General features: G+C 44.9%; 1 protein-coding gene across 1 annotated transcript in view; it reads left to right on the top strand.

The window, feature by feature from the left end:
* Positions 1–22172, top strand: part of LOC119965154 (prenylcysteine oxidase-like) — a 43732-nt gene that overhangs the window by 19561 nt on the left and 1999 nt on the right. The window contains exons 4-5 of the mRNA XM_038795501.1: positions 2175–2386; positions 15476–15616. Coding sequence (XP_038651429.1) covers positions 2175–2386; positions 15476–15616 — 353 coding nt within the window. The remainder of the gene's footprint in view (positions 1–2174; positions 2387–15475; positions 15617–22172) is intronic.

Genomic DNA, 22172 nt, shown 5'->3' with positions numbered 1-22172 from the left:
GTGTAATTCATATATTGTTGTTTCAGCATAGCATTACTCATTAATCATCCGTGAGAGGACAATCCTCAATCCTCCCCGAACAGGCGCCGGAATGTGGTGACTAGGGGCTTTTTACAGTAACTTCATTTGAAGCCTAGTTGTGACAATAAGCGATTTTCATTTTTTTAAATCTGAAACCTACAATTCATTAGTTAAGGGACACATTGAAACCGTTAGTTGACGGACAATCAGCAACATGATCCACCTGTTTCATTGTTATTGTGAAACTTATCTATTCATATTTATTGCATCTTTCATGACTTCAGAATATCCCAAAGCATTTTTGCAACCTGAGAATTATTTTAATGTAGGAAGCTCAGTTGCCAATTGGTGTACAAGAATATCCCACAAATATCAGTGAAATAAACTTCCCTATCATCTGATTCAGGTATTGGTTTACAGCAGAACATTGCTCTCGGTCAGTGTGCAATCTGTTGTAAAATGTTTCTGTTTTGAAAATTAGCTTTATTCTGTTTCCTTGTACAGCCACAAACAATTGTGCCAGGAGCTTTGGAGTCTACAGCAAATGAGAACATAGTTCACGCATTTGACCCCCAGTAGGCACAAACTCAGATATGGAGTAAAACTCTTGTCCGTTGTCGCTCAAGGGTTCTAAAGTTAATTAAATAATGCTCTCACTGTTGCTATCACTCAGATCAGCTAACCCCCACCAGTGTTCGTACTTTTAAATCTCTTGGTAGGATACCTTATCAGCACATTGACGATTTTTGTGTTTTTTCATATAAATACCATTAACTTTCATTCTGTACTGCTAATTCTTGGCTTTATAGCTGCCACAATATAGTGATCCAGGGCAATGCATTTGTAAGCCACACAAAAATTCACAATTGCTCTGATGATATTTTGATAGCAATCCACGAGGTCCCAAATATGTCCAAGCCCCAGCCTTGTGGGAATTTTTTCTGTATAGCCGTCTGGTCACCTGCCTCTACATAAAGAGTGACCGGGAATGCCGTTCCATATGTTTCCGGTTTCCGCTGCTAGGCACTTAGTTGAAACCTGTTGTATGATCAGCACTGGTACACCCGATCTCGTCAGACATATCTGTCCGTAAAAAAAAGTGCAGTGCACCTGATGGCCCAGGGTCTGCAGAAGGGGCAAAAACATTTTGACAGAAGTTTTACAGAGGCTCCTTTGTAAGGGGGCTGTTTAGGGTACACAGATTGCCCCCTCCCCCTTTTGCAGCAGGCCCGCTACCATGAGCGATCCAGGGATGTTTGGTTGCATAGAGGGGGCTGGCATACACCTGTGGCTCCAAACCCCGCTCTTGTAGCCAGAAAAAGTCAGTAATGAAGTTCCCAAAGTAGACGTGATTCCTGCAAAACTGCAAGGATAGTGCTCCTGTGAATTTTCTAGTTCGTTTGTCACTTTTATAATTAAGAAAACGATTTTCTGAGATGTTATTTTTGATGCCTTACTACAGTTGACTTTTAAAGCGCAGTTTAAGGCAGCCCATTTTTCTGTTGCGCTGAGCTACAATCTACAATTGCACAACTTGGTGAGATCGTCAACTTGCTTTTGTTATGTTGGACATACCAACTGAAGACTAGGGTACTTCTCAGAATGATGAAAGAGAAATTTAATACACCCAAGGATTAATCAAACCTGTGAAGACAGTATTGTGAAATGATAGTTGTTTCATGAAGCAAGCATGCATGTGGTTGTGGAAGCAGCCTCTGTGTCTCACTGGAGCTAACTTTTCTCTCTTCACCTAATTTTCTTCCATTACCCTTTGCTGCCCTGAAAACAATTGACATGGGTTGCATCACTCTACCTTGCACATAAGATCATTGTTCATTTATGAGCAGATACTGAATTGATAGGAGATGGCACAATTGAGCTTAGTGCTATATAGACACTTGATACCAGAACAGCTATGTTCCCAGGGAAAGCAAGTCCATAGCATCTACTGAAATAATTATCGGCAGTATTTTAAAAAATAATACTGGGCATCTCTTGCCAGCTGATGAATGAAACTTGGTGGTTTGTTTTAAATGCTTTCACATTAGTCCCTTTAATGCCTGCCAATCAATAAGTAGGAATTTTCTCAAGATGTGAGAAAAGGAGTAGTGCACAAAAGAAGTGTTTAACCCTATGTTGTCATTGTGGGGCAGGATCTACAAGTACCAATCCCATGGCTACGCGTTCAGCACGGTGGAGGAAATGCTGCAGGCATTGGGCGGGGAGCGTTTCATTAACATGACACAGCGATCTGTGGCAGAGACTCTGCAGGAATTGGGGATCTCGCAACGCCTCACTGATGAAGTAGTCACTGCTATTATGAGAGCAAACTATGGTCAGTCAGTAACCATTCCTGCATTTGTTGGTATGTACCTCTTTAATCTTTGTACACGGTTAATCAACATATCATAATTTTGTAAGAATGAATACATATAAAACATGCATATTTACAGGGGAATAAATACTGGACATTGTTGTCATTCAAATAATTGCTGCTGGCTGGATTTGTTTTAATTATCTGGTTGCTTGATAAATCAGTAGCTACTGCTCTTTAAATTTCTTAATAAGAAAGACCTGCAGCCATTTCACAGTTAGTTTTCCATAAAAGGAGAGGTCCCCTATTACAACTGTGTGACGGGATGTGTTGGACTGTGAAATGCTGTACGGTCTGTATTGCCACAGTGAATATTGGTGAAATTATTTTCATGTATTACATAGCTCTAGCATTTTCCTGTACCTTGCCTGTTTTATAATACATTTCTTTACATTTCGGATCAGCTGCAATGTTATCCGACCTTTTAAATGCTTGAGTTTCTTCTTTATAAACTGAGTTTGGCACATCTAGAAGCAATTCATGCTTCTCCCTTTTTGAGGTGAGCAGTTATTTCCTGAAATATTCACAGCAGAAATTTCTGCCAGAAATATATTAGCAGGTCTCTCTGTGTTGTGTGATTTAAGTTTATACAGCCATTCTCCAGGCTGTGTCTGTACAGTTATAAAATTTCTCCTTTCTACAGGTTAAATTCAAAGAAGAAAAGGATGAAATGTGGTGTCGTCCGTCCCCCCCCCCCCCCCCCCAAGAAAAACACACACACATTACAATTTTCCATCTACATCTTTTGAGTCCATGCCGTGACTGAATTCAGTTTTACACCATGTGCTTGTTGTATTATTTTCATTTTGTATGTACATAGGATTATTTTTTTCGTGAAAATCAAAAAAGAAAAAGGCGCACATTTGGATGGCTGTGAAATGTTGCAGTTCAAGAACATGTTTAAGACTCGTTACCATTTGTGTTTGCATAATGCAGATTCAGAGACATGCCAAGCAAGTTTATAATGTGAACATACTTCGAATCTTAGAATTGCCGCAGGTAAATAAAGGTTCCAATAACTATGGCTGTTGCAGCTTTGTACACATGAACTATAAACAGTCAGTGCTACTAAAAGTAATACATCCTTTAATTAGTCACAGTGCGACTAAAAGTAATACATCCAGTAATGGCATACTGACCTCATGTTATTGTGCTGTTGGTTCAGCTTACTTGAGGCAATTGACACATGTAAGGTATTTTTTAAAGAAGGGATAATTTAAAGTAACGCACACCACTTTCTGTTGAGAGAGGTTTTTGAGCAAGCTATTCCCAGGCTTCTGCCAATAATGTGAAGCAAATTGCTTCTATTTACAGTCCAGAGCACCAATTCATCCTCCCTTTTTCGTGCTTCCCATGGCTGATCCCGTTCCCACCGTGCTTCCCTGCATGTGTGTGCATGGGTTTTCTCCGGGTGCTCCGGTTTCCTCCCACAGTCCAAAGATGTGCGGGTTAGGTGGATTGGCCATGATAAATTGCCCGTAGTGTCCTAAAAAGTAAGGTTAAGGGGTGGGGGGTTGTTGGGTTACGGGTATAGGGTGGATACGTGGGTTTGAGTAGGGTGATCATGGCTCGGCACAACATCGAGGGCCGAAGGGCCTGTTCTGTGCTGTACTGTTCTATGTTCTATGAGGGCCGGAGGGCCTGTTCTGTGCTGTACTGTTCTATGCTAGAACTGGGATTGGAAACTGGGGAAAGATGCTCCTTTCCACTACTTCATGCTGCTCCACAGGGTGCCAGTTACTTTAATATGGATTTAATAATTTGGAGTAAACTATGAACAACTACTTGCGGATTATTGAACAAGCATGTTTGCCAGATAAATTCATGGTCCCATACTTAACTACTTTGGAGTAGTACACAGGCAGATGTCTGAAAGTGTTTTGGTCTGTGCAGGTAAAATATTGTTGAACAACTGCAAGGGCCGGAGAAGGAGGGTTGGCCTTGTGTACTTGCACACTTTGTTTTGTGAGCTGTTTGTTTTTTCTGTAGTAATATTTTAGACCGAGAAGGAATTCGGTGTGTTTTCTTCTCCCCTGGATGTGCCATCCCTTCCAATTTTTCGCCAACACTTTTTCATTGTTTTATTCCCCTTCACTAGAACTGCAGGGAAACACTCCAGATTTTTGGTTTTGCCACCCGCACAAGAACAAATGCAGGATGGAAAGGGTCAACGCTGGCTGACCTTATGTCTAGCCAGTCTTTGTTTGCCCAGTAATAAATATCTGTCAGTAAACTGGGAAACTCAAAAGGGATGCTTCATGGCCTGCCTGCCTGTTCCTCTCGGGGTCAAATGTGAGTCACACTGGGCTGTCAATCAAGCTTACTTCATTGGCACTAACTAATCGGAGTTGAATGAACATCATTTTCCTCCCTTTAGCATTATTGAGAAGTAAAATTTTTCTTTTTGTAACAAAAATTTACAATCGGACATTCCCCACTTCCCATCCCTCTCTGTTTCCAGGATATGTGCATGTCCTGTGGTTAACAGGACAAACAGCTAACCTGTCGCCAAACTACTTCCAGTGGGGCGGAGAACCAGCTGCCAAAAGCTGCGCAGCAGCAGCGCCACACAGCTATTGTTCAGCTCTTTGTTATTTTTTATTTTGCCCCCCCCGTGGTGCCTCAGTAAAAAGACCTACTGAGTGTTTCATTTCGTCCCATAGTCTGTACTAACACATCAGGTGATGGTGACTGCTGGGACTTCACTGTAGCAGGGTGGAAATCTTGTGACACGGCGATACTGTCCCTACCTTTGGACCAGAAGCTCCGGGTTCGAGCCCAACGCTGGGACCTATTGACCATGGAAGGACTGTTCATAATGCAGTTCAGGCTGATAATCGGCTCGGGAATCCTCCAACCATTTCCCTACTATTCCCAAAGGGGGGAAAAAAGAAGTGTGAAGATATGCTTAAAGAAAACTATAGCAGCAAACTGCAGTCAACTAAGGAGTGAATGGGCAGCACAGTGGCGCAGTGGTTAGCATTGCTGCCTCACGGGGCCGAGGTCACAGGTTCGATCCCAGCTCTGGGTCACTGTCGGTGTGGAGTTTGTGCCTTCTCCCCGTGTTTGCGTGGGTTTCGCTCCCACAACCCAAAGCTGTGCAGGTGGATTGACCTCGCTAAATTGCCCCTTAATAGGAAAAAATGAATGGGTGCTCTCAATTTATTTAAAAAAAAGGAATGGATGCCATTTTATCCATTTTACAGTGATGCACTCTTGAAGTACTAATATGCCAAAACGTAATGCATTTTTCTTTCTTTACCCTCTCTCCTACCAGTAGAAGCAATGAAAATTTGTTCAGGGAGAGGAAAATCATATGAAACTATCAAATCCAACATTGTTAGAAAGCTGGTTTTGGATAATCGAAAAATGTAGGGCGGAGAATCGGCACCATTTGCGTGGTGCTGGTCAAGGCCGCTGTACACGGCCGGGCCACTGATTCTCTGGGCCTAGCGGCCGTGCGGAAAAAGCTGAGTCCTGCCGGCGTCGTCCACACCTGGTCGCTGCCGGCGGGAACTCTGCGCGAAGGGTCGGGGGGCGGCCTGTGGAGGTGGGGGGGGGGAGGCCTCCGAAGGGGTCTAGCCCGCGATTGGGGCTCACCGATCGGCGGGCTGGCCTCTTTTGTTGCGCTTCCGGCCCCAGAACCCCCGTGCCATGTTGCGTCGGGGCCGGAGCGTTCTGTAAGCCTACTGCGCATGCGTGGGTTGGTGCCGCCGGGGCCAGAATCGTTACTGCCCATACCCATTTCGTGCCCTCGTGAAACGCGACAGCGTTCACGACGGCACAGACACTTAGTCCCGTAATCGGTGAATCACGCCCGTGTTCTCTTCCATGGTACTTCCCTGGAAATGTTTGCTCCGATATTTTCTGAAGAGGAATGCACACTGCACCAGTGGAGGACTTTGGTTACTAACAGCTTTAGAAAGTATGATTACAAGCGTGCTTTGAGGGGTTAACTGTTCGACAGATTACAGGTAGCCTGAAAGCAGCAAGCACTTTATTTTCTTTTAGATTATGAGAATATTACTATTACTTAGAAATATGATGGGCTGAATCTAGACAATTCTTCCGGTGAGTAAAAAGCTGGTTTCAAGTGGAACAGATATTATTGGAAATGCGTGCGTTGGAAAAATCGATCAACCCCTGTACAGAAATGACTGCTAAATATTCAGTCATGAACCATTCTGACCAAGGTCGGAAGGTTAAAAGTTACGCTTTTCTCTTTAAATGGCAGGTTTGTTAGCTTGTGTAATTATTTTAGATTTGCAACAATATTTTGTATTCAGCACCTTTTAAAAGTATTCATAGTCGCATGTCACGTCTTGCGACTATTATTACAAAAAAATTGATATGGAACTACGTCACTGTGGCTGTCCGTCAGTGTGAGGATTTCTGCTCAGGATTGTGGATTTCTGCCGTGGGTCTTCAGGCTGATTCTCGATCCACAGATCTTTGGGCGCACGGGGCTTGTTTGCCAGCAGCTAGAACATGGATGAAGCTCTCCTCCGTGATTTGGTGCCAAAAGCACGTAATTGGATGGTGCTTGAGGTCACGTGTACGTGCAGGACATATGACCTTGTCACTGCTGCTGTTTCTGGCTGGGAGACTACACAGTGCCTCATTTCCTTTCACTTAAAAGGCGGTGGCAGCTCCATTCTCAATTTAAAAGCAGGTAGCAGCCATGAGGCAGCAGTGCTAACTTCTGCGATATAAATGAGGGAAGTGTAGAACTTTAAAAGAACATTGACAAGTTGGTGGAATAGGCCAACAAGTGGAAGATGAAATTTAAGTAGATACATAATAAATACATAATATATATATTCCGTCACAGTGGTTAGCACTGATGCCTCATGGCACCAAGGGCCCGGGTTCAATCCAACCCTGAGTCACTGTCCATGTGTGCATTTCTCCCCCGATCAGGACCACTGCAGGAACTCCGTGACTGACTGGTCCCGACCCACACTTTGAAAAACCCTGATATAGATTGTCTGTACTTGGAAGTTAATATGACACCAAGGCCAAATGAGATGCAGCCAGCAGTACTGAAGGAATTGTGAGTGAAAATTGCAGAGGCAGTGGCAATAATTTTTCAGTAAGAAGTCTTACAACACCAGGTTAAAGTCCAACAGGTTTGTTTCAAACACGAGCTTTCGGAGCACTGCTCCTTCCTCGGGTGAATGAAGAAGTATGTTCCAGAAACATTTATATAGACAAAGTCAAAGATGCCAGACCATGCTTGGAATGCGAGCATTTGCGGGTAATCAAATCTTTACAGATCCAGAGATGGGGTAACCCCAGGTTAAAGAGGTGTGAATTGTCTCAAGCCAGGACAGTTGGTAGGATTTTGCAAGTCCAGGCCAGATGGTGGGGGGTGAATGTAATGCGACATGAATCCAAGATCCCGGTTGAGGCCGCACTCATGCGTGCGGAACTTGGCTATAAGTTTCTGCTCAGCAATTCTGCGACACTCGACAATGCAGAATTGCTGAGCAGAAACTTCATTCACCTGAGGAAGGAGCAGTGCTCCGAAAGCTCGTGTTTGAAACAAACCTGTTGGACTTTAACCTGGTGTTGTAAGACTTCTTACTGTGCTCACCCCAGTCCAACGCCGGCATCTCCACATAATAATTTTTCAGTCTTCCTTTTACTCTTTTTAGTGGTGCCAGAGGATTGGAGAATTGAAAATGTTACAACCGTGTTCAAAAAAGGTTGCAAAAGTCCAGCAACTATAGGCCAGTTAGTTTAACCTCAGTAGTGGGGATGTTTCTGGAAGCCATAATTCAGGGCAAAGTCATAGTCACAGGGGCAAATGTGGGGTAATTCTGGAAAACTAGCACCGATTAGTTCAGGACAAATAGTGTATAATTAACTTAAGTTTCTTTTACACGGAGGGTTGATGAAGGTAATGCTGTTGATGTGGTCTACATAGACTTCAAACAGGCATTTGATAAAGTGTCACAGAACAGACTAATGGGCGGCACGGTAGTGTAGTGGTTAGCACTGTTGCTTCACAGCGCCAATGTCCCAGGTTCGATTCCCGGCTTAGGTCACTGTGTGTGCGGAGTCTGCACGTTCTCCCTGTGTCTGCATGAGTTTCCTCCGGGTGCTCCGGTTTCCTCCCACAAGTCCCAAAAAACATGCTGTTAGGTGAATTTGACATTCTGATTCTCCCTCTTGTGTTCCCGAACAGGGCCGGAATGTGGCGACTAGGGGCTTTTCACAGTAACTTCATTGCAGTATTAGTGTAAGCCTACTTGTGACAATAAAGATTATTATGAATAAAGTTCGAGTTTATGGAATAAAAGAACAGTAGCAACAAGGATACAAAATAGGCTGATGGACAGGAAACAGAATAGTGGTGAATGATAGTTAGTTGGACCGGAGGGAGTTTTATAGTGCCGTTCCCTGGGGATCGGTGTTCAGACCCCTGCTCTTCCTGATATATATTAATTACCCAGACATTGGTGTACAGGACACAATTTGAAAATTTATGGATGCTATGAAACCATGGAAATGTTATGAACCATTATGAGGGAAGTGTAGAACTTCAAAAGAACGTAGACAAGTTGGTGGAATAGGCCGACAAGTGGAACATGAAATTTAAGAGTGTGCGTGTGTATATATTTAATATATACATATATATTATTAAATTCTCCCCGTGTCTGTGTGCGTTTCGCCCCCACAACCCAAAGATGTGTAGAGTAGGTGGACACACTAAATTGCCCCTTAATTGGATTTTTTTTAATTTAAAAAAAAGATGTGGCAGGACAAGTTGAGAGAGTGGTTAATGAAGTAAAATGGCATCATATGCTTTAGCAACAGGGACATAGAATGCAAAAGCAAAGAATTTCTGTTACACTTATAAAACACTGGTTAGGCCTTGGCTGGAATATTGCATTCTATCCTAGGAACCAACTTTAGGAAGGATATGTAGACGTTGGGGTGCATCCCAGCAAAATCCGTCTCCAGGCCACCAGGGAGACAAAGGCCAAAATATCGGGCTGCCCCCCCCCCCCCCCCCCCCCCCCCCCCTCCCTCCCCCAGGCCCCGGATCTTCCGATATCCCAAATATTATGAATTCTGGACTCTGAGTCACCCTCCCTTCCAGGACCTCTGACATGGTGTCTGCAAATCCCTGCCAGAATACCCTCCACCTCAGACACGCCCAGAACATATGTACATGATTCACCGGGCTTCCCCCATAGTGTCCGCACCTATCTCCACTTCCTTTAAAAACCTACTCATCCGGGCCTCAGTCATATGAAGCCTATGGACCATCTTAAACTGGATCAGACTAAGCCTGGCACATGACGAGGATGAATTGACTCTCCTCAAGGCCTTTTCCCACAGTCCGATTTCCAACTCTTCCTCCCACTTCCTCTTCACTTCCCCGATTTGGACTCCTTCCCGCTCCATCAATTCCTCCGAGACCCTCCCCTTCCCAACCCCCGTTTTTGACATTACCTTATCCTGTAGTCCCCTCGGGGAGGCGAGGGAAGCTTAGAACCTGCCTCCGGACATAATCCCGTACCTGCAGGTATCGAAACCCATTCCCACCCGTCAATCAAACTCCTCTAAAGGCTCGGGAAACCTACCTGAATGAAGAGACCCCCAAATCTCTCAATCCCTCCCGCTGCCACCTCCTAAAGCCCCCATCCAGCCCCCCGAAACAAAACGGTGATTGTCACAGATCAGTGACCACACTGACACCCCCTCCAATCTCGTGCTGTCTCTAACAAGTTCTGAATATTATTGACTTTTGGAGGAACTAAGTATACAATGATTGGCTGGTTTAGCACACTGGGCTAAATTGCTGGCTTTTAAAGCAGACCAAGGCAGGCCAGCAGCACCGTTCAATTCCCGTACCAGCCTCCCCGAACAAGCGCCGGAATGTGGCGACTAGGGGCTTTTCACAGTAACTTAATTGAAGCCTACCCGTGACAATAAGCGATTTTCATTTCATTTCAATTACACACATGCTAAGGGTCACATTTTACAATACAAGACTGGAGACCTCAATGTGTTACAGGCTTTAAGCTTCGATTTAAAAGCTGGCGAAGCTTTGAATTCCAAAGTATCTATAAACATCACTCTTTTTATGCATTTATTGCACTCTAGCTACTTTGAAAATCTGCATGTTTCAAAATACTTCTTCATAAAACCAGTTGAACGTCCTTTAACAAGAATAACATGACACACTTCCTGATTTTCAAGATTTATGACAGGTACCTTCTCATGCCTAAAACTAACAAAAGTTTGTTCTCTTGCTTAATCTCTTATCAGCAAAGTCTATCCCTGACTGTTCAGTGCCATTACAGTAATTTATTTGCTGAAGCTCTCTGACTGAAGTTTATTTTAAACTGTCCCAACAGAAACGTACTTAATTGGCAAAAGCTAAAAAAAAATAATTAAGTTCCCTTGCAGGTTAACGTCTCTTATTAACTGGGACTTGTATTTGTAAATGTATATGTAGTAATAACAACTTCCCCATTTCATGCAAACATTTCACCACTGAGTTAAAACTGATATAATCTGGGTTCGTATTGAAAATGTCCCAATCTCTCCCATGCTGTCAGAACATGTTTCTGGTTAAATTATAAATAGTTTTCGATGTTTTAAAAAAAAAATTAACTGAGTGTTCACGATTAATCAAACTCTCCCACGGCTTCACAGCTCCAGGGTCCCAGGTTCGATTCCCGGCTTGGGTCTGCACGTTCTCCCCGTGTCTGCGCGGGTTTCTTCCGGGTGCTCTGGTTTCCTCCCACAGTCCAAAGATGTGCAGGTTAGGTGGATTGGCCATGCTAAATTGCCCTTGGTGTCCATCAAGGTTAGGTGGGATTACTGGGTTGCGGGGATGAGGTGGAGGTGTGGGCTCAAGTAAGGTACTCTTTCCAAGGGCTGGTGCAGACTCGATGGGCCGAATGGCCACTTCTGCACTGTAAATTCTATGATTAATCAAACTATCCCAGGTCACATAGTTCCTGCAGTGACAAATTGGATGGGGGAAGGAAAGGAACTTGAGTATGAACACCATCATCAGGCATTGAGCGTGGACAACAGATTCGAATCGGAATGTAAAAAGTTTATATTCTCCCTTTATGACTTTGCATCAATGACTTTTATGAAGAGAAACCCTGTCACAAGTGACAGAACCTCAGTATTCCCATTTGGATATTCAGGCCTTATTCACCCTGTACCTCGAACTCCTTTCCAACAGACAGTGCTGCATACAAAACAATCAGAGCATGATTCTCTCCAATCACACAGCGGGTCATGGATAAAGTTGATTCTTAGAAAATTTGAACTTGACTGGCTGACCATGCTGAACTGGGTTCTTAACATTAACATGTCAGTGCTCCTGCTGGCTAGTACTGTATATGATGTTCAGCTGACAGTAAGAGGAGCTACACCCTAACCAGGACCTTGGCCTCAATAGTAATTATTTGCAAATTTATGGCCAGTTCCCAACTGGGAGACTTGGCAGGGTTTGGTTTGTCTTGGCTCGGGAAAGAGGTTTTGAAGCACCACGTCTGCCGGTTTCACCCCGCAGCCCAATTTTGCAGCTTCTAAATTAATCTTTTGTACAGACACCATTTGAATATAAAGAAGTAGTTGGTTTCAGTTGGTGAATTCATTCCATTTGACTTCCCAGTCATCTACAAGCTAATCATTTCTATATGAAGATAAACTGCAGAAATGTGCTATGGTCAGATGCAGGATGGAGCCTTGCATTCAGTCATCTTGTAAGGAGATGATTGTAAGGAATATTATATTTATTAATCAGTATGTTGGGGTGGTATGGTGGCACAGTGGTTAGCTGCCTCACGGCGCTGGGGACCCGGGTTATTTCCCGGCCCCGGGTCACTGTCCGTGTGGAATTTACACATTTTCCTCGTGTTTGCGTGGAACTCGCCCTCACAACCCAAAGATGTGCAGGGCTGGTGGATTGGCCATGCTAAATTGCCCCTTAATTGGAAATGAAAAAGAATTGGATACTCTAAATTTATTTTTTAAAAGTTAAAAAAATTAATCAGTATAGTGTAAATTAGTTATATTTGTATTTTTTTCAGTCAATGAAATAGCTCACGAATTGCTCTCAAAGTTAGCAAGAGAGAATTTCAATTTTGTTACACATGTCCTTTAGGGAAGGAAATCTGTCATCCTTACCTGGTCTGGCCTACATGTGACTCCAGACCCACAGCAACGTGGTTGACTCTTAAATACCTTCAGGGGTGGGCAATAAATGCTGGATTAGCTAGCACGCCCACGTCTCATGAATGAATGAATAAAGAAAAAAAATAAAATCTGGCTCCACAGATAACATTTCTTGTGCTGATCTTTGAATGTACAGATTGTATTCCCGTACCAGCCTCCCCGAACAGGCGTCGGAATGTGGCGACTAGGGGCTTTTCACAGTAACTTCATTGAAGCCTACTTGTGACAATAGGGTTCAGCCAACACTTGTTTTCCCTGGAAACTCGGTGGGGCTACACAATCATCTTCCATAATCAGTGCTGAAATTTTAATTGCAAGGCTAAAGTTTAAGTGAACAATGAAAAGAACTGAGAGCTTTTTAAACTTCTTTTAATCACCACCTAAAACTGAAGCCTAAACTTACAATGACGATGGTAGCTGGTAGAGGAATTAAAATGGAATCACTGGGGTATGAAATTATTGTGGGGGACTTAGCAAACTAATTAGAATTGTGAGATGTACAATGTCCAAGAAAAAAATGAATTTTCTATTTTTCACTAATTTTATGCAATATCGTCCCCACCAGTTTAAAGTTGTTGACTATTGGGGAGGTAGAGTCCTATAAACAGCTTCCACTTTCTCGCTAAGGTGCTGTTCATCCTGTGCAGAGCAAGCTGGCCCAGTACTTGTCTCATTTTCACACATTGCACCTTTAGAGTAGGGCTCATTGAATAACGGTAAGCTGCAAACCTAATTGATATTTATTTCCCCCGCTCCCTAGACCAAATAGCAGCGCCCAACCTGAGATCAACCCACTCCACAAAGATTGGAGATAGACCCGGACAACTTCCTCAGTCATTTTGCCTTCATTTCTCAGAAGGCTACCGGGGATGCTACTACATTTTGCAATGCTAGACTAGGGCGTGAATCTCCCAAAACATTTTGAAGTAAATTTGTGGCGGGTTTTTCAGGGAGAACCGGCGAGTTCCCCACTGCTATTCAATGACACTTGGGGCGCGATTCTGCTGTTGCGTTGCGTTCAAGGGAGAGCACAATACGGCCGGAGAATCCCGGAAATAATAAGTCTTCCAGTGAGCCTCCCGACAGCCTCTCGAGACTCTCCGGAGTCCTGTGAGACGTCGGAGTCGGAACCCCGTCCCAAATGGGCGAGACCAAATGAGTCACAGAAGTAGGTTGAAAACCTACTTATGACCTACTCACACAGGATCCATCAGTTCTTCAGCCTCACCAGGGTGATTGCAGCCAGGAGCCGGTCATTGTTGGTCCACACGAAAGTGGACCAGGTTAAACACCACACAGCGGAGGTCGCCCGAGCTATTGGAGACCCCTGGGTGGTCAGGGAAGTGCAGGGCGGCTCCCTGGCATTCTCCCTGGAATGGGGGCATCTTGGCACTTCCCAGCTGGCACCTTGGGACTTGCACCCAGGTACTGCCAAGCCAGCAGGAGCACTGCCTGGGTAGCGGTGCATGGGTCTCTGAGTGCCAAGGTGTACTGCCAAGGACCAGGGGTTGAGGGGGGCCATGTCCTTAAAATGAGGGTGATGGGGGGTTTGAAGGGTTCAACAGTGCAGGGCAGGCAAGTAGGGCCTCTGGGATGTTGGAGGGATGATGGGTGGGAAACCTGGAAGGGAGGGGGTTGCTGTAAGGGGTCATTGGGGGTCCTGAACAGTGGGGACTCCCAGGGACCCCATAGTGGGTGTCTTCACTTGGGGCATGTGGGCCATGTGTATAGGGTGGGGGGGGGGGGGGTGACATTGCCCATGGATGAGGGCTGTGGGGGTCCCACGAGCTCACTTAGAGATCGGGGCACCCTTTCAAAGTGGCGGCCCGATCTCAGAGTTCAGCTTGCAGTACTAAAAAAAATTCTAAGTGTGGGCTAAACCGGTGAGAAACACCCCAGGGCCCCAAAAAGTGGCGAAGTGTCATTGAATAGCAGTGGGAAACTTGTCGACAAAGCCGGTGGGAAACTCCCTGAAAAATCCACCACAAATTAACTTAGAAATGTTTGGGGAGAATTGCACCCCTAGTCACTTTTTTGGGCCCTGGGGAGTTTCTTACCGGTTTAGCCCACACCTGGGGCTGAATTCTCTCACCCCGCCCACCACAAAAATGCCATGGGCGAGCCGTATACATAGGGATCTCCATTGACCTCGGGCGGGATTCTCCGTTGCCAGGTGAACGCGGCCGGAGAATTCCGCCCTTAGAATTTTTTTAGCACTTAATATCTGTAGGGTGTTCCTAACCAGACAGGTGGACGGATGAAGGACTGGCAGGGTTAGATGGGTGTCTGATTTTACCCCTTGCCCCATGTTACTCTCCACAAAATAGAGTGAAAAGCCTCAAAACGACATAACTATTTGTTAATCCTTAATACCTTACTGGGGCTTTCACTAGAGGCAAGCGGTCTTTAAAATGTTCACTTTTGCAGGCAGAATCTAATGCCTCTGTCAATCCCCGAGGTGAGCTCTTGAGGTGGGGCATTGTTTTGATCAGACAGGAAGATCCCTGATTAAGGGAAGCAGGCATCAGAAAGGGGGAGTATGCAGAGAGTTTCTTCGCTGCCCTTTCCCCCCGGCCCATCCCGCCACTGCTTGCCCTTCTCCAGCGATCTAACCATGATCCCTGGTGCAGACAACCGTATTACCAAAGGCAGCCACTTCTCTTGATGGCACTACCATTAATGGAGAGCTCCTGGACTCTGATTTGGCCTTCTGAGGTGAGTTGAAAATCTTGTAACATTGGCCTGCTGACGAGTGAAAGCTCGCCATGCTCTTTCTTCATTGACCATCTGTTAGAATTGCTTTGCTTTTCTGAAAGGTAAATTGAAGTTGAACAGGATATTCTCATTTTTTTTCTCTTTGTACAGGCGCAGTATCGGTAGCAGGGGTCCAGGCTGGCCTTTGGGCTGTGGAAGGAGGGAACAAACTGGTTTGTTCCCAGTTACTTGATTCAGTAAAAGCCCATATTGTCCACACGACAGTGACTTCAATTTCTCTGCAGCCTTCAGGTAAGAAAAGAAGGCATCGTATTTCCTGCAGACACTTTGGTTGCCTACAATTGGATGAAAATAATAATTGAAACATCCAGTAACTGGTCAATCATCCATGAGGGCCCAACTGCAAAAGGACAGACAGCTGTTCTTTTCTCCTTTATCAACAAGGTCTGCTGCTACAGTATTAACTGCGTTTTGGTACATTATTATCATGTACAAACTACTACATGTGTCTGCCATTTGCAAACTAGGATGAAGTGGACCTTTAACTTGATGACCTTAAATCATGGTTTGAGATTGGTATCTCTTCCCCCTCCTGATATTTATTTTTTAATGAGGGAGTGAAAAAGATTAACCAACATTGTACGTTATAATCACACTGGTGCAGAGGTACAGGAAAATCTGCGCAAAACTGATACATCACAGAAATTCCACATTTGAACAAAATCCCCCTGGGGACTGTGTCCCATGTAGAGTTAGAAATTATCATTCCATGGAAACAGTTTGTTTTGAATTATTTGACAGAATATATCTTAAAAAAAGAAATTAAGCCAATTCGTTTAGTATGTTTACTCTACTGATAAGGGCAAAACATAGAAGTCCAAAGGCTAAAAATGAAGTTTGTATGGCACATTCCATTGCTGAGAAATTTGACAGTGTAAAATCAGACGCCATTATGGCAGAAATTCTCAATCACAACACCCCTTCCTACCCCCCATCCTGCTTTCCTCATACTGATTAATGCAGAAAATAAGCTTGAGCATGTGGCATAGATAAGACGCTCCTGAAGTACCTGTTCCTGAAACTTAGGAAAATACCCTATTCAAATATTGTTTATTTTACAGCTACTCCTCTAGAACACAACATCCTGACCCAACTGTTTTTGCATCCTTTGAAGTCTTATTGATTACTGGCTTTCTGTACAATACTTAATACAATATTTGTCTGCCTATTTTATTACATCCTGAAGTCCTGTCTATCCAACACCCATGTGCTCCTGGTTATGCAACACCTTGATTTTTTTAATTCCCATCTTTTTGTTCAGATCCCTCCATGAGCCTCACCATTTCCTATCTCTTTAATCTCCAGTGGTCTTTTGTGCATCTTCTATTTTTAATGCCCTGCCATTGGTGGCCATGTCATCTGCTGCTGAGGCCCTAATTTCTGTTGTTACCTCACTAGCCTGTCTTTCCTGCTTTGAGACATTCCTTAAAACCTATTCCTTTGATCAAACTTTTGGTCATCTGTCATGTGGATCAGTATCAAATGGTGTTTCACAGTGCACACTGTGACATTTTTTATTTCCTAATATAACTTCCAATATAATTGAAAGTTGCGATAATTAATTATTCATACTTGATCTCTTTCGAACCACGTATTCCTTGTGCAGATATTTATCTTGTATAATGCTCTGATAGTTGGAGCAGGAGACATCAAAGCCATCCTGTTTATTTTGGAGAGTCTGTTGCTCCAAGATGTAAATAGGTTTTACTGACTGTCAGCCCTTATTTCTCTAGAATGCCCAACATCTGGTTGTTAGCAACCAGGCCAAAATTGATCTTGATGACACCCAGAGCTGGATTAAATTTAAATTCCTACAGATGGAAGAAGTTCACCTGAAGGGCAGTGGACAGAGGGTTAAGGAAATAAAGGAATTCATAAAGCTGCAAACAAAAAAGCAAACTTTCCAAGTAAAATTTGAACATATTGTTCCTTTCCAGGTTTATCCTTTAACTCGGAAATAAGTTAACACTTTGAGGCTGCAAAATCTGCCCCCAATCACTTTCTTCTAAAAAGGTATTTTGTTACAAACATATATCAAAACAGGTTACAATACATAAACACCCTGAGAAACATACTTCCCAGCAATCAACTATGCAGTCTGTACAAATGTATACAGATCCCTCACCTTGACCAGCCCCGCATCCCTCCACCTCCTGTACACACTATTCACCCACCCCCCAGCTCAAACTCAGGATTCTCGCACAGCGGCATTAACACCGACACCCCCTTCCACCTTAAAATGCCTCCTCAACTGATTCCGTATCTTCACCGTGGACGACGCCACCGGGCTCCCTGAATACCTACTCGGAGCCATTGGCAATGCTGCCATCACCATAGCCCTCAAACTGGACCCCTTACAAGATTCCTCCTCCATCCTAACCCACTCTACCCCTTCTCCTTCCCACCATCGCCGAACATTATCCACTTTCGGCGTCCAAAAGTAATGAAATGGGTTCGGCAACACCAACCCCCCCCCCCCCCCCCCCCCCCCCGCTGTTTCTGTAGCAGGGTCCTTCCGACCCTCAGCACCTTCCCTGCCCATACAAAGTCCGAAATTATCATGTCCAATTTCCGAAAAAAGGCTTTTGGTATAAAGATTGGGAGAGCCTGAAAAATAAACAAGATCCTCGGCAGAATATTGATTTTCACCACTTGTACCCTCCCATTAACATCAGCAGCAGTGTATCCCACCTATTAAGGCCCTCCCTGGCTTCCTCCACCAGCTTCATTACGTTCCACTAATGGAACCCTGTCCATTCCCTCACTACCTGAATCCCCAAATACCTAAACCTATCCCTCGCTACTGTAAATGGCATTACCCTCCTAAATTAGCCAGCTGTGCCGCTCATTCACTGGGAAACCTCGCTTTTTCCTACATTCAGTTTATACTCGAGAACCCTCCAAACCTCCCCAGCAGGCCCATAATCCTTCCCATAGTCTCCAGCGATCCGAAACATACAGCAACAGGTCATTGGCATAGAGCAACGCCCGATGTTCCCTCTGTCCCCTCATAATCCCCTGCCACTCCGCCGACCCCCTGAGATCCATCGCCAACAGCTCTATGGCCAGTGCAAACAGTAACGGCGACAGTGACTTCCCCTGCCCAAATCACTTTCTGGCCCCTCACCAAGTGCCTGTCGTTCCTCGAGGAGTCTTTGATATTTCAGTGACAGCTGTTTAACTCCAAGAAGCATCACAGTTGGCATTTCCCTTGGGTTCATCCAGTGCAGCACACAAATTCATTGGATGCCGAGAGCAAAGTGGGAACTCCTTCCCTAACAGCACAGTGGGTGTACCTACAACACAGGCACTGCATTGGTTCACGAAGGCGGCTCGCCGCTACCTCCTCGAGGGCAATTAGGGGTGGGCCGTAAGTGCTGGCCTAGCTAGCGATGCTCACATCCTAAGAATGGATATAAAATATAAAATGTGCTGAGGTTGTTTCTGTCACAATAATGGTGTCATCCAGGGACATTCTTACAGCAACTGCTAAGAGCTGTGGTATTATAAGAACTCAAAAGCCAATCATCACGGTGAGGAAATGTGAAAGGTACCACGTAATGGAGAATCGAGACAGTTTTCTTTTTATTTCAAAGAAGTATGTTCCCTGCTGTAAAGCTGAACCATAAGGAACAAAAGGTTAAAGTTCATTTGTAAGAATTGTACGGTGGAATTGGAAGTGATCCTGAAGCATTTGTCAACGGTGCAGCAGGAAAAGTTGCACACCAGCTTGGGTCAATTGCTAATCTTCTCGTTTCCTGAATCAAAGTTATGATTCAATACATGTCCCAGGTCTTGAACAGATTAAACCAGACTGGTATTTCTAAAACAGTACTGGGTACAAGATCTCAACGACCTTTACAGGTAAATTTTAAAGTTTCCAAGGCGCTATACAAAGAGCAGTGGTGAGTTCCACCATTGTTCTGACCAACATTCTCCCTTCAGTTCCTACCAAAATGAAACAGAGATATGCTGTTTAAATCCCCGCTGCTGTGTGCAAAGCCATTGCTGTGTTTCCCCACATAGTGTTCAAAGTGCTTTAGATGTTCCAGTGGGGTTCAATGACATCACCGTGGTTAGCACTGCTGCCTCAGTGTCTGGGACCCGGTTCAATTCCAGCCTCAGGTGACTGTGTGGAGTTTGTACTTTCTCCCCGTGTCTACGTGGGTTTTCTCCGGGTGCTCCGGTTTCCTCCCACAGTCCAAAGATGTGCATGATGTGGAGATGCCGGCGTTGGACTGGGGTGAGCACAGTAAGAAGTCTTACAACACCAGGTTAAAGTCCAACAGGTTTGTTTCAAACACGAGCTTTCGGAGCACGGCTCCTGAAGGAGCCGTGCTCCGAAAGCTCGTGTTTGAAACAAACCTGTTGGACTTTAACCTGGTGTTGTAAGACTTCTTACAAAGATGTGCAGGTCAGGTGGATTGGTCTTGCTAAAATTGCCCCTTATTGTTCAGGGATGTGCAGGTTAGGTGGGGTTACAGGGATGGGGCAGGAGGGTGGGCCTAGGTAGGGTGCCCTTTCAGAGGTTCAGTGCAGACTCAATGGGTCAAATGGCCTCCTTCTGCATTGGTAGGGGTTCTATGGTAATATAAATGTAAGCTTTCTTCCTTTGGAGAGAGATTTTTGACTAAGCTAAGATTTACCTGAGGAAGAGGAAAAGATTACGAGGTTGAAATCATATTTTGGAGGCAAGTTTGAAACATCAGCCCAGTAATCTCACACATCAGAGCAAATAATACTTTGGAGATGAGCTCATAATATCAACCCAGTAATCATACACATTGTGACTGAGGGCATATGTAGTTAGAAAGCCAAAATTAATACCTTTAATATGCAAAGCTGGGGTAGATATGTGCAGCACATGTAATTAAGCCATATCATAGAATTTACAGTGCAGAAGATGGCCATTCAGCCCATCGAGTCTGCATCAGCCCTTGGAAAGTATGTTCCCTGCTGTAAAGCTGAACCATAAGCCCACACTTACACCCTATCCCCATAACCCAGTAACCCACCTAACCCTTTGGACAGTAAGGAGCAATTTAGCATGGCCAATCCACCTAACCTGCACATTTTTGGACTATGGAAGGAAACGGAGCACTCGGAGGAAACCAATGAAATGAAATGAAAATTGCTTATTGTCACGAGTAGGCTTCAATGAAGTTACTGTGAAAAGCCCCTAGTCGCCACATTCCGGCGCCTGTTCGGGGAGGCTGATACGGGAATTGAACCGTGCTGCTGGCCTGCCTTGGTCTGCTTTAAAAGCCAGTGATTTAGCCCAGTGTGCTAAACCAGTCCCTATGCAGATACAGGGAGAACGTGCAAACGCCACACAGTCACCCAAGGCCAGAATTAAACCTGGGACCCTGGAGTTGTGAGGTAGCAGTGCTAACCACTGTGCCACACTTTGACTATCCAGGATGTAATAAACGAACTGTATCAGGTCTTGCAGATCATTTCAGTGGCAATGCTTTTTCCCATGCTCAAAGAGTGTCAACCCACTGGAAGCAAAGTCGTGAGACCGGCCAGTCCAGCAAAAAGAAACATCCCATCCCTCCCATGTCACCAAATATCATGAAGTGGCTCAGCAAGTTGGAGGAATCATTGAACCGTTTCCCACACTCAGAATAAGGGGAATGGCCTCTCCCCAGTGGGAACTCGCTGGTGCTTCGGCAGATAGGTTGACCGAGTGAATCCCTCCCCACACTTGGAGCAGTTAAATGGTCTCTCTCCGGTATGAACTCGCTGGTGTATCAGCAGACTGGATGAATCAGTGAAGGCCTTTGCACACTCCAAGCAGGTGAATGGCCTCTCCCCTGTATGAACTCGCTGATGTCTCAGCAGCTTGGTCAAGTGAGTGAATTCTTTCCCACACTCAGAGCAGGTAAACGGCCTCACCCCTGTGTGAACCCGCTGATGTGTCAACAGGTCGGATGAAGGAGTAAATCACTTCTCGCAGTCAGAGCAGATGAACGGTTTCTCCCCTGTATGAACCCCCTGGTGTGTCAACTGGAGGGGCAACCGAGTGAATCCCTTCCCAGTCAGAGCAGGTGAATGTCCTCCCCATTGTGAACTCACTGGTGTGTCAGCAGGTTGGATGTGGAGTTTGTTGCATTTCAAACATCAAAATAGTGTAGACAAATGTAGCTTTAAAAAAAATTAATACTTTGTTGGATGCTGCTGTAATATTCCAGTCAATATGAAACTTAATTAGATATCGCCTTCTGGATGCTCTTTTGCACCGAGGCTTCCAAAATCCCGCAGAGGACATCTATGGAGCTCTGTTAAGAGCCTCGGCTGTAGAAATTGAGCGCTATTGTAACTTTCAGTGACACTGGCAGTGGATGCCCTCCAACTCCCCGTGTTGCCAAACCCAAACAAGGTGGAATATGTGGCCAACTAGTTCCCTGGACATACGTAGTCTTTGGTGGCACTGATTCTCGGACATCTGCAGGTTGTTTGGTGCTGTCTGTAGACCCTGGGTCCAGCAAGGTGCCTCCGCATGATGGCTTTCTGGGGTTCATCCTCTGCGATGGGAGCAGGCCCCGCCACCCCTTCCTCTTTGCGATTCTCCACCTGCCTTTGATGTGCCAGACGCCTCCATTGATATCCTCTTTTCTCCTGCCCATGAACGAGAAGAATGACGGCGAGTTCACCAAGCTCCATGTTCTGTACGTTCTCCTCACCGCAGTGTCAAAGAGAGAGATTTGATGGTTAGCATTTGTCTCTTAAGGACTACTCTTTGCCCATTCATCGTCTGAAGCTGCCTCTCAAAGCCCACTGACTC

Source organism: Scyliorhinus canicula, chromosome 4 (genome assembly GCF_902713615.1).
Source record: "Scyliorhinus canicula chromosome 4, sScyCan1.1, whole genome shotgun sequence".
Taxonomy (NCBI): domain Eukaryota; kingdom Metazoa; phylum Chordata; class Chondrichthyes; order Carcharhiniformes; family Scyliorhinidae; genus Scyliorhinus; species Scyliorhinus canicula.
Note: the sequence above shows the minus strand (reverse complement) of the source record. Positions and strands in the feature narration are given on the sequence as shown.